This window comes from Paramormyrops kingsleyae, chromosome 1 (assembly GCF_048594095.1).
Source record: "Paramormyrops kingsleyae isolate MSU_618 chromosome 1, PKINGS_0.4, whole genome shotgun sequence".
NCBI lineage: Eukaryota > Metazoa > Chordata > Actinopteri > Osteoglossiformes > Mormyridae > Paramormyrops > Paramormyrops kingsleyae.
The window spans coordinates 38,749,874-38,763,049 of NC_132797.1; the positions used below are offsets into that span (position 1 = coordinate 38,749,874).

Consider the following 13,176-nt stretch of genomic DNA (forward strand, 5'->3'; position numbering starts at 1 on the left):
ACTTGTAGCGCTACAGTGAAACGTTAGCTTTAGCTCTAGTAACATCATTCCGATCTGCAGGAAAACATACTTTGAGTAGATGTGTATTTTGTTCAATGCTTGTTTACAAATGTTGCAGTTGCACTGAAATACAAAATGCATAAAAACAAAAACGCAAATATGGTCATTGTACTATACCTGGTAGTCAAAATGGAAAATTTTCTAGTGGGATTTTTCAATACTCTTTCCACCCTTTGCACTGACTAATGGCTCATGTGATATTACTTTAACAATCTATATCCCAGAAAGGGGTCCTTCAACTGCACAATTTGAATTGCACCAGTAAAAATATTCAAATGAGTATAAATATGGTGTTGCACTTTAAAATAGAAGGGGACGTGTTTACAAACAAAGTGCTTGCTCCAAATCCATTCCAGATGTTTAGTTATTGTTTTGGGATGTGCCTTATGATACCCACTATAATAGGCATATTCTAATATGCCAGCTTTTCATTTTCAAGAACTTAAGGTATTATATTCTTGTTGGAGAAGTGTGAGAGAATTGATTTATTGCTCAGTGTTTAAAAAAAAGGCTCGTAACTGGCCATAGCTCTAGTCCTAGACCCTCTGGGTAAAGTGGAACTTAATGTAATGAATGATATTAAGTGGTCATTGCTTTGTGCTGGAATCCAATGTTTTTGATAGTCAGAAATGGCTTTATATTAGTTTAATGAACTTTTTTAGATTTGTGTTCCTAGTGAATTATTGTGTTGAAACTCATTGCTCATAAAAAGAACGCATTATTTTTACATGAGGCTTTTAATGAGATTTTTTCGCCTAGCCACTGTGAAATTTATGACTAAAGACTTATGTTAATAATTTGTGGTAATATAACTGTAAATGCTAATTTCTAAGAAGTGTTAAAGTTCCCTTAATCTTATTCTCTTTAACAATTATTCATAACCACTTGGACTGAATTACAAATTCAGTCACAATTCGTTTTTATGTATGCAGAATACATAAAATAATCTTATTAAAGACTTTCATTATCTAATTCTTCTAACTCATAAGTACAGATGTTTGATATGACTTGCTTCGGGGTTTACTGATAGCCTGACGGCTTCAGCTCTACAACTGGTCAGTGTTGAAAATGCAAGATCCAGCTGATGGTGAAACGTGCTGTATATGTGATGCAAAGCAGCACAAATCCATGGGGGCCACAATGTGTTGCACCATCCAGCATCCCTCCTTGATCCACTCATCACTGTTACAAAGACCAGAAGCTTTTATTACCTTGTTAAAGAAGAAACATTCCCTGTTGAACCTGAGATGTAAATATAGCCACCATAAAACAAGCTGAGGGATGATGGTAATACAATGCAAACCCAGTTATAAATCCATTTTAAACTCATGGAGAAACATTGCCTGTCTGCTATCACTGATATACATCATCTGTGGGCTTGCCTATGACAGTCATAGCCCGTGAAGTGACACACCAGAGGTTTGTCTGGTATGAAAATTACTGTGGGGAAATGCTCCAGCTCTCTGCTACATACACTTTTTAAAAATATTATGTGCATCTGTTGGGGTGGTTTGAAGTACAGTGGCTTAGGGATCTATGCCCGTGTCTTGAAGGTTGTGGATTCCAATTATACGGCTGGCACCAAAATCATCTCATCACTGGGCCCTGGAAACCCAATGTGCTCCAGGGACACTGGATGCACCCTGACCCCGAGCTTTCGTCCCTTGTATTTTGCTTTACACAAAGGAATCTACTATTTTTTTTTAAATTTCAGCAAGATATTACATTTTATTTAGTTTTCAACATATTGAAAAGGCATGTAAAAATCGTTAAATAAGTATATTAAACATACTACATGAAACAGAAGAATGTACAGACCACTATAACATTAGGCTGTCCCTATCGATTATATCAATAATCGAGTAATCTGGTTATTAATCTGACGAATTATCGAAAAATCGTTTATACTGTATATTATATAATAAATACATTGTAATTGGCACAAGGTAGGAACCAACGTCGCATGGTGCACACTAAGTCACACATAGGGTCGTTTAAGGTAGGCTACTCCATTTACGTTGAATGTTTTTGGATCGTAGAAAGAAATGGGCGGATATGCAGAAAATACACTCGCACACAGAGTGAACATCCAAATACCACACACAAAGCTGGGGTGTGTGGTGACAGCGCCACCCAGGTCACTACTAAGCTAATGTTAATATTGACATGGCATTTTATGCACATGCACTTGAAATTGTAACATCGCAAGGACCGCGTTAGTCTGCTGGGTTCAAACTATGCATCAATAATTTACACTAAAACATTTTGACTTAGTCAAAGTCATAGGAAACCAACGCGTTTGTGAAGAACTAAACAAAAAATGAGTGGAGAAATGCGAACAAGAACTGGTCACGAAAAGACATTTGTATTCCGCTGTATAGAAATATTTTATATTCCAGAGACAATATTGAGCAAAATCTAATGATTTGTAGGCACTGCTTTGTGTCTATTGGCACAACTCACGGCAACATCACCAACTTATTTGACAGATTTTGTAGGTAGATAATAGGATCTATTTGGGTATATAGTTAATTTTCCAAATCGCAGTGTGAACTTTTTCCAGTATCTTTCACCCCTACTCAAAATATACAAAACGTTAACAAAGAAATAATACTTCGTTATGTATGTAGGGTTGCCACCTTTGAGAAAAACCGGGATACAACATTTTTGCAAATAGTTGTAGGACTCCCTATTGCCTCCCTTACCTATATTTGTCCTGACGCAAACGCAGTTGCACTCACTTTGGACCCCTTTGCCAGCTGCTGTCCGTTTCTACGTTAAATATAGATTTTTTTTTTGTTTTAAGTAAATATACATGATCTAATTTTAATCAAATAATCTATTATAAAATCTAATCTTAATATGGTATACTCCTTTTAGCAATGAAAACTTTATGATAAGTATTATAGTAAATTACACACAACCTTTTCACTTAATTAATTTGGACAACACACATTTCTCACCCCTTTTCCGTGTGTATTTCTCATCCGTTTTTGCTGCCTGCAGAAGTCCCTGTTGTCCTTCGATGAATGCTTTAAACTTCAAGCATGATAATTTAAAGTTTTCACGTTTGGCTTAACTTGTTCTGCTAACTGGGAAATTCTGCTTTGTGCAATATCCCCCAAATCTCTTTGGTTGTGCCTTATCCATTCCGAAAAGTTTTCTCTTTTCGCCCCCTTTGTGTTGCACGTTGTAAATCGATCGCTTTTCCTTTGACATGGATGTGCATGCTCGCGGCAGACCGACAGTCAGGGCAGTTGCTATGGCAATAAGATAAACTTCGTATTTCTGCAACCAGTCAAAGTATAGACAAGGCCAAACGTCGCCGTTTTAAGTAATTTTAGGAAGAAAAACCAAGTGAGGTTTTATTTGAAACGATAAAATTCTAAATTAGATGTACTTTTTCACAATTCGTGTCCCGGGAAAGAATATTAAGAATATTATGTCTTTCAAAAAAGAGAACATCCCGGGAAAACTGGGACAAGTGGCAACTCTACACCCGCGGAAAAAAATGAGACCACAATTTTTTGTTTCACTCATTTCTGAATTTAAGGGTCTGCATCTGTGAATAATGTACACACACACACACACACACACACACACACACACACACACACATGTAGGGTAAACATATCCTTATAGAGACCGCTCATTCATTTCAATGGGAAAAATGCTAACGCTAACTATGACAACCTTAACCCCTATCCTGCCCTAACCATAACCATAAGTAACCTAACAAAATACAACAGTTTTTGCATTTTTAGTTTTTTCATAGCAGTCACAGATTTCTATAAAATAGAGTTTTCCCTTATGGGGACCAGGAAACCGGTCCCCATAAGGGAAAAAAACGGATATTTATCAATTATCACGTTATGGGGACATTATGTCCCCATAAGGATAGGTAAACCCGCTCACACACACACACACACACACACATATATATATATAAACTGCAGCTAGCTGGTTCTTCCCTGTTTTGTCATTGATGAAGGGCTCCTTCCTTGCTTTATGGGGCTTCAGTCCTGCTTCTATGGAGCCCAATACGAAAACCTTTTATTTCCCTTTCCATTAATCTCATTTCACTGTGGTTTTTAAAAAAAAATATTTTCATCTGTTGGTGATAAGCAATTATCCTAGCAGTGCACTTCACACCTGCACTTAATGTTTCCCATTTCTTTTGAAGGTCACTTGAAGTCATCCTCCGATTTATGAGAAATTCTCGGATAAGTTAACAGTCATCTCTGGCATTAGACAGTCACTTCCGCCCTCTAACTGGCTGGTTTCTGGTCATTCCCAGTGTCTCCTGCTTCACCTTAATTCTTGTGTACTGCTGTCTTAGAAATTGTGAACTTGGAAGTAACCTGCTTCCCAGTGCAGCCTTCTGCCAGCAGAATCATGATTAAACCGGGATTTAAAAATGTAGATTTATTTAAAAATATAGAATGGTCTCTTAATTTTTTCCGTGGCTGTACATGTAAGGTATTATGTAAAACGATGCAGCTAAGCAACGGGGCTAACCATTTTAGCAGTGACTATTTTGAGATGCAGGAATCATAATAGGCAAAACAATTTAAGTCAAAATTATAACAAAGACAGCCTAGGTTACTTCGAGAAGCTAAATGAGATTTGCATTGCAGTTGTGCTGTGGTGATATTTAAGTTATGCTTTGCAATATTGACAGACGACTGCATTTTCATTGACTTTTAATGTGAGATGCTTCCACACAAATGATTTCTCTCTTTATTTTGGGTCCACATCCTGTATACACCTTCTTTCTTCAGCCATACTGCCAATTTTCATTAATGCTTAATAATCGAGTTTAATTGAGTAATAATGACAGTTATATCTAAGATCAAACACTGAATGGAGTACATTCTTTTTTAATAGTTCAGTGGCACCAGATGTTTTAATGCTAAACTTTGCACTTAATATCCCCAGCCAAAACTTAATGACAACAGCGATATACCTATATTCTTATTTCAGCACGAGAAAATAAATCGTTGCTTATATGATTTCCCTAAAATTAATTCAATATGTTCTGTTGAAACAGTGTTTTGCAGTTATTAATACACACGTGCAACCTGTGTTGTACAGGATCTGTTACATTTGTACTGGGCACAAAGGTAAGGAAAATTCCTGTCGGCAGTTTTTCACTATGGACATAGTAAACCTGAAATAATTTATGGGATTATTAATCTTGCCAAAAAGGCCATAAGACGTGGCTTGAAATGATACCATATTTACTTGAGGCAAATAGTTATAATCACTGTATGTTTACACAGAAAGGTCAGTGCAAGAACATCCCAGGACTCATAGAGATCTAGGAATCTATCGTTGGTCTACCTGCATGCAGGGCTGTCCTTAGCCAGGCTGTGAAAGGATCCTTGATGTAGGCTGGTTTTTACACGCTTCTCTCGTTGCCGGCGATTGCAGAACCACACCCGCACCACCTCCTTCTCCAGGTGCAGTCCCTCTGCCATACGCACAATTTCCTGCGAGGATGGCTTGCTCTTCTCTTCAAAGTTACGCTCTAAAGCCTCCTTTGCTCCCAGACTATGGAGGAAATGAATCTGGAGTAATGTTGTTTCTATAAATTCATAACACGGTGCATGAAGCTGAGCTTCAGGTGATGTGACCCGATAGTTTACTCATTTAAAGGGTTAAATTCAGGACAACAAAACCAAAGCTTTTTCATTTTATTGAGCAAAGTGAGCTGCTCACCTGATGGTAGTCCTACGCTTCCTCTTTCTCTCGTTCATGCCAATCTTCTCGTTAAACAGGGCTGATGAAAGCACAGACAAAACCTTTTATTTCCCTTTCCATTAATCTCATTTCACTGTGGTTTTGATTTTAAATTATTTTCATCTGTTGGTGATAAGCAAGTTAATTTAGCAATTTTTAGAAGATTTTCAAAGGTGTCATATGTTTGGTGATCATTTAATAATCAGTACAGGTAATTATGGCTCCCCATAAAAGAGCGCATTCATTTAAAAATGCTGCTTCTGACATTTAAAGCTCTTAATAATCAAGGTCCCCCATATCTTTCTGATTTGCTTCTACCCTACCAGCCTCCCCGCAGTCTTAGATCTTCCTCTACTGGCTCTCTCATCATCCCCCCTTCCAAATTACATAGCTATGGTGACCATGCATTCTCCCGTTTCGCTCCCCGCCTTTGGAACTCACTCCCTACTGCCATCCGTTTATCGACCTCTGTTTCAGATTTTTAAACCAAACTAAAAACCTTTCTTTTTGCTAAGGCATTTAACCTTCCTTATGCATAATGTGTTATCTGTTTTCTGTGTACTTTCTCTATAAGGCGTCTTTGAGTTCTTGTAAAAGTGCTATATAAATAAAATGTATTATTATTATTATTATTATTATGTAATTATGCAATTAGGGACAAATGATTCAATTCCTGTGCAAAACAATGTTTGCTGTTTTGTAACTGAAAACAGACATACTAAGAAAACTAACACCTACATTAAAACAATGGCCATGTTTTTTTTTTTGTTTAAGCAGCATTTAAAACCAGAAGAGTTTTACAAAAAAAAAAAGGATTAGTCATAAGAATGATGCCTTTTAGGGCTGGAGGATATCTAAAAAACTAATGAGCAATATTTAATTGAAAAATATTGGAATAAATGATTATATCGAGTCCCCCCCCCACACACACAAACACACACATGCATGGCACCAAATGAGGCACTTAAATTCTTCTTAGCCAAAAGAAAACCATGAAAGCATGAAAAAAATGATATACAGATAACCAAATAAGCCATAGCCACATGCCACCAGTATAGCTGAGGTTTACATACACTGATATCTTCACGTATCATACAAGGAGTTCAAAAAAATGTGTGTATGTTTAAACTGTATCAGAAAAATAGGCTAGGCTGAACTGAAAACCAAATCATTAATCTTTATATTGTTTTGGGTGTGCCCTACATCCTCAACTGAGGCAATCATCACCAGATTACTTACTTGATATCGTTGATAATCAGTATCGTAATATTACGACACCATTCCTTTTAGACACTCAATGACTTCTAGCATACACAACAGAGAGCTACTGAGAGCTCTCCTACTGTTTCATTGTCTGGAATGGGGGCTGCATGGTCACAGACCTTGCAGCAAGTTATGAAAATAACCCAGTTAATCATCATTCATACTCATACAAGAGTTTTAGACCAAGTTGTATGAGAGGAAAGCTCACCGAACTGTGAAGGATCTACCCACCCAAGCCATAGATATTTTGTCCTCCTGCCATCTGGCAAATGGTGCTGAAGCATTCAGTCTGTGATCAGCAGACAAAAAACATCTCTCCCGACAAATCAGGCCTCTGAACTACAAAACCCCTTGCAGACACATTGGCAATCTGCTGAACACAGCACTTCAACTCAAGTGTCCTAGTCACTCTGTATATGTATGAACTTGTACCTCAAATTAGCTACTCGTTGATTTTAGTGCTGCATTGCTATATTACATTCCAATGTGCCCATGTTGTCGTGAAACTGATATAAACTGAATGCTGTAAGTGGGGGATTGTGAAACAGGTGTTTGAAACACTACATTGACTCCTTGTTTAAGAGGGATGGAACTGCATAACCGATTAAACATACCTTATTTGAAACTTGTAAGTAAAACTAAGAGCTCTGATTATCTGGCTTAAGTTTTTTAAATATACACTCATACAGTCCAAGAACATGCAGGACATACTGTAATAACAATAATAGTCATTTGAAGGGTTTGGGTGATTACAACTCTTGTAAAATGGACTCTTCCGACACAAAGAAGGCCTGGGCCTTTGAATCACCTCCTGCCTGCTCAGCCTCTTCTAGCCACTTGGCCAGGATAGACTTCAGCTTGCAGGCATTCTTGAAGCTCAGCTGTAGGTTCTCAAAGCGGCAGATGGTGGTCTGGCTGAACTCGGATCCATGCACTGCTGCTAGGGCTTCTCCCACGTTCGTTTGAGTATAGCCTGTCGATAATTATACTCTCATCACAAGCCACATTTTTTTTCACTTCACTTCAATAACCAGAACATGTCACAGAATTTTTTAAGCACGTGATTTTACAATAGTTTACATTTCCTACGTGTCAGGGTTGGTGCCCGTCCAGCGCTGCCCCATGTGTCTTTTCCTTGTTTGGCCAGCAGTTCCAAAGCAATTTTAAGGAAGCCAGCCTAGAGTGGGGGATGAGGATGAAGGAGTAACTGGGAAGTGGTTGAAACTTACCCAGTTTGATTCTGCGAAGCTTGAAGTCATTGGCAAATTTCTCTAGCTCCCGAATCTGGGGTGAGTCCATATCAGGAGGTTCCTCAGGGGGGTGGATTTTCCTGCGTAATTCTTGCTTGAAGTCCCCTACACCAGGCTCCTCAGACAGCAGCGCTTGGGGCAATGGGGGGAAACTGTGGCCCAGTGCACAGGAGCCAGCACTCAGGCTGTGATCTGGGAACTTGTAGAGACAGGGGCCCAGGCCGCCTGCCGGGGAGTGGTTCAGAAAGGGATGATAAGCAACTCTGGTGACATCATGGGCATCACCATTGTAGTCCCTAAGTCTAAATACCATATTCTAATAACAAAAATGCAATGATAAACACAATATTATACAAACCACTTAGAACACATAAGGGAAATTTCATATGGGAAAGTTAATTTTAAGAATTGCAAGCTTTTTTTTTATATCTTGGAAAACACTACCCTTAGTGATCAGTAAATTAAAGTTAGTATAACTGAAAATTTGTATCATACATCTGTGTTAACATCTGTGATTATTACTGCCACCAGCCAGTAGATGGTAGCTACAGACCTCCATTACAACACAAACCACTGCAAATCAGAGGCTCCCTAGGTCATGCTGAAGCCAAGGTTTAAGGATGTAAGTTGTCCCCTCGTTACTAGCTCTGTAGTCATGTCAGGCTAATAAATACACATTATTATACTGATTTTAGAGATTTTGTGAAATTTATGTTATTAGAGGCTGTTCCAAGCAGTTAACACCAGGGGGCACCCTTATTCAATAAACCACATCAAGAACAAAATTCATATGTTATTTCAATTCTGCAGTCAATAGTATAATAATGGAAATGCAGTATTTTGAGATCCTGTTAATTTGCCTATTCTCAAAACCTTATAGCTAGATGCCCACTTAATTAGGGGGATCAAACTTCTGAAAGAGTTCTTTGATGTTTTTTTCCTTTTATAGTAGCAGTGTGTGTCAATCTTTGCTGCACCAATCAGTGAAGTGTTTCCACTGTAACATTAATTAATGTGACTGACAAGTATGAGTCAGACATACAGTGTTCACTGGGTACTTTTTAAAGCTCAGTTTCTCCTACGGTGACTCATAAAGCCACCTTTTTACCAAGGCTTATCCTACTTATCTCTGGCGTTGTGTTTATGACAGATTCTGTTTCAGGTGCATTGGGACATTTCATCATCCCACTTGTTACTTGCAATGCCAATAAGTGTTTTCAGTCATGAAAATTAGGCATCCCCTCATAGCTCTTGGCTACAAGGTACATTTTTATAAAGGCACAACCCCTCCTTCCTAGGCAGACAAGTTTTGGAACAAATAGGAAAAACAAACACCATTTCCTCTGATTTGTCATGAGAGCTCTGTGAAAAGCGCATGAACCTCCCCTGTCACAGAGATTTGGGTTGGCCAGCATCACCTTTGCCTACCTTGCAGGGAGTTGGCACCATTCACCATGTTGGGATGGGGTACACTGCAGGTCTGCAGGATGCGGGTCTGGGAGATACTGGCAGAGAGCATTTCCTGAGCTGTGAAGAGATGCCAAGTCATCATCTCTGCAGGCCACATGCAGCCGCCTCATTGACAGATCTACAATGAAAGGTGGAACATGGCCCAGGCGCAGGGAGATTGGGGCACAAGGCACACTGCAGCCATTTTGGCAGCCAGTGATTTGGACTTACCTGTCATCATGCCATAGGTGGTTTGCTGGTTGCCATAGTGACAGGATGGCACAGGGTAGTGCAGGCTGGCCGAGGTGCTACTTAGTGCCGATGTGGAGAGGTGCATGTGGGAGCGCTTGGACGACTGGACTAGCGACAGACCTGAGGGCACTTTGGATAAAGTGGCAGACAGAACAACCACATTAGGTGTTTGTGTTAGTGCCGTCACACACACTCCAGTCAACACCTTTAGCAGGGGAGCAACTGTAGTGGAGTAGTTTTTTTCATAATATGTACTTTATTGAGAAGTTTAAAATTGGTGTAGTTTTACTTGAGTATGTATGAAGTGGAGTAATGGTATTTTTGTCCTGCAATTTACTGCTCAGGTGTGTTCACTACTTTCCTAGTTTAGCATTTTCCTAACTTAGCCTTTGGGCTCTTTATGTTCCATTTTTCCATAATTATTTTCTGCGCTTAAAATCAGTGCATTCTTGCAGCGGGTTGATTTAAAAAGTAAACAGCCACTAATAATCATGAAAGCTTGTGCCTTTGCACCAGCCTGGTGGTTTACAAAGTCAAAGCCAAGAAGGGTAATAACACCATCAAGTTTCGGCTCCACTTAGCGTTCATTTTTTGGAAGTAATAGTATTTTTACTTGAGTATTTGAATTTTTCAGTACTCTTTCCACCCTTGTAGGTCACTCATAATGTACCTCAAGTGTTATAACATTTAAGGGTCCAGCTGCTCTTTTAAATTGTTCCTTTTTCTGATCAGTGGCTCTGTGGGTAGCCCTGTTACATCGAACCTGCAAATCTGGCTGGCTCCTTGATCCAATCTCTGTGTGCGGTCAGCATGTTGTCCTTGTGTCACACAGGTTTACTCCAGGTACCGGTTTCCTCCTACAGTGAGGCTAATTGGTATCTATGAATTGCTAATAGTGTATGATTGTGTATGTATACACATGTCTGTATATGTGACCTGTGATGAACTGATGTCCCATCCATGGTGTACCCCTGCCTAGTGTCCTGTTTCCTGGGATAGACCCCCCCCCCCCACCGGTAACTTTCGATTTATACTGTAAGTGGCTGGAAGGTGGATTGGTGGATCGATTAGTTGTTTTAAGGTGGTAGACATTCAATACACAGTACTGTGCAAAAGTCTTAGGCAGTCCAAAGAAATGTTTAAAGCTGTTTATCTGGGTAGCAAGTGTACTTTGGCTTAGAACAAAAAACACAGTTTAACGTTAGAACATATGCAAATTAAGAGTAACACAATATAAACTAGTAATAATTTTTTTCTGTTTTCTAAAAAATTACTGATATCTAGTTGGATGGCTAGATGAACACCGCTTCAGTTCCCAAACTTCCCCTCAGGGGCACCTCAGTCGTTCCATGATTTTGTTAAATTTCACCAACAGCTCAATTAAATAATTAAACAAATTGGTTTAAAAAGTCAGTCACAGATTGACTTGCTGTATGAAGTGTGTTAGTGGCCAAGTCAAAAAATATATGGCTGCACTGGACGGTCGCTGCAAATACTGGGGTGATTTTAGCAGGGGTTCTGAAACGGCTAAGCTGACACACTTTGACAGGCATAATGTCATAGTTTACACCAACACGAGGATAATCATTTTCTTTGCCTGCCTAAGACTTTTGCACAGTACTGTAGATTCTATTGTAATTTGTTAAAAGTCAAACAGAATAAGAAATTGAAGAACTGGTAAATTAGACACATTTAGTATTGTGAAAAAGAACATAGAGTGACCCTCAGCTGTGGCATGGTGCTTTCAGCTAACAACATGACACTTGGATATGGGGACTGCAGGTCCAAATGCTTGATCAATGTTTACGCAATTCAGCAAACCTCTTAAAAACTCTTCACTCCAATTCACTCTTGAGTCAAGGCTGAAAAACCTCAGCCCACTCAACCTAAAGACCTTCTTTGCTGTCTGTTTCCTGCTAACTTCCCCGCTGTATTCAGTCTTGGTGGCAAATTTGTGCCTCTTTTATTAAGTCCACCCTAACAGATTTTAAACATACCACTGGGATAGGCCTTAGATTAGTACTTCTCATACACAACAGAAGAACACCATGCACAACATCATTATGACCACGTGGCTTAAAAACGGAGATCAATCTATTCTAAGAAAAAAGCCAGATGCCAAATTAAAGTAAGATGCCAGTAATACATTGGTTTAGAAAAAGAAGCTGTAAGTCTAAAATTTGCAGGTTCTGGAAATAAGAAAAATGCATGATGGTTGGAATTATGACATGTTGCCAATCAGTGTTAAACCAGACAGTGACTGAAAGCGTAGAATAATCACACTGGGCTTCAACATCTTACTTTTACCATTACGGATGTTTTTCTTCAAAAAGATTTACTGTATTAATATGTGAAAATGTAAGTTTCCTTAGATATATAGGCATCAGTACAATAATAACAAGAGACATGTTCAAAGTTCAGGGCCAAGAAGATGTCGGCATGAGTGAGTCATTCTGCTGAAGTGGTTACCTGCAGAAACCATGCTGGTAGCGTGACTGGAGACAGGTAGGCCGTCCCCGGCCCCGGCGTGGTGGATGAGCAGGGGGAGTGCAGAGGGGTCGCTGGCCAGGGTGGCGAAGGAGTCGGAGCTGAACGTCTGGCACGTCATACCTTTCCACAATGGTGGTTTTTGGGGGGGCCAGAGGGGGGTTGTGGGGATGAGCCCTGATAGGAGAAATTCACTTGGATGTCGACGGTGGTGGATCCTCCACCTTCTGCTTCTCTCCTCGAGCCACAGCTCCCTAAAACCCCACCAGTCTGTCACACGTATATTGTGTGCAGGCATTTATACTCACCCTGCAGTCCTTCTCATCCATGTTAATGTCCTTTCCCAGGGCTATTGCCGTATCAGAGCAGTTCCCTTCAGCCCTCACTACACAAATCCAGGGTAATTAGGAAGGGAAGGGTAACCCGACACTCCTTTTAGGCTGGTTTGTCCCTCACCAATCTGAATGTACATGTGTCCTGGTGGTCAGTCATGTTTTCTTGTTTATCTCTTGCAACATAAATCTCCATGTTATTGTTTACCCCTTAAATCTTGCAACATAAATCTCCATGTTCATTTGGTAAGTATATTGTATACTGGCTTTGGTATACTTGAGGGAAATATTGATCTTCTAAAAGAACTAACCCTGTAATCACTGAAAAACATCTAAATTAA

At 39.5% G+C, this 13,176-nt stretch overlaps 1 protein-coding gene across 1 annotated transcript; it reads right to left on the bottom strand.

Moving 5' to 3' along the window:
* Positions 1–5,399: 5,399 nt before the first annotated feature.
* Positions 5,400–12,624, bottom strand: pou1f1 (POU class 1 homeobox 1). The gene is made up of 6 exons (XM_023797287.2): positions 12,486–12,624; positions 9,996–10,145; positions 8,295–8,540; positions 7,874–8,038; positions 5,782–5,842; positions 5,400–5,613 (listed from the first exon to the last, which is right to left on the bottom strand). The coding sequence occupies exons 1-6, from the start codon at positions 12,622–12,624 to the stop codon at positions 5,400–5,402; spliced, it is 975 nt and encodes a 324-aa protein (XP_023653055.2).
* Positions 12,625–13,176: the final 552 nt, after the last annotated feature.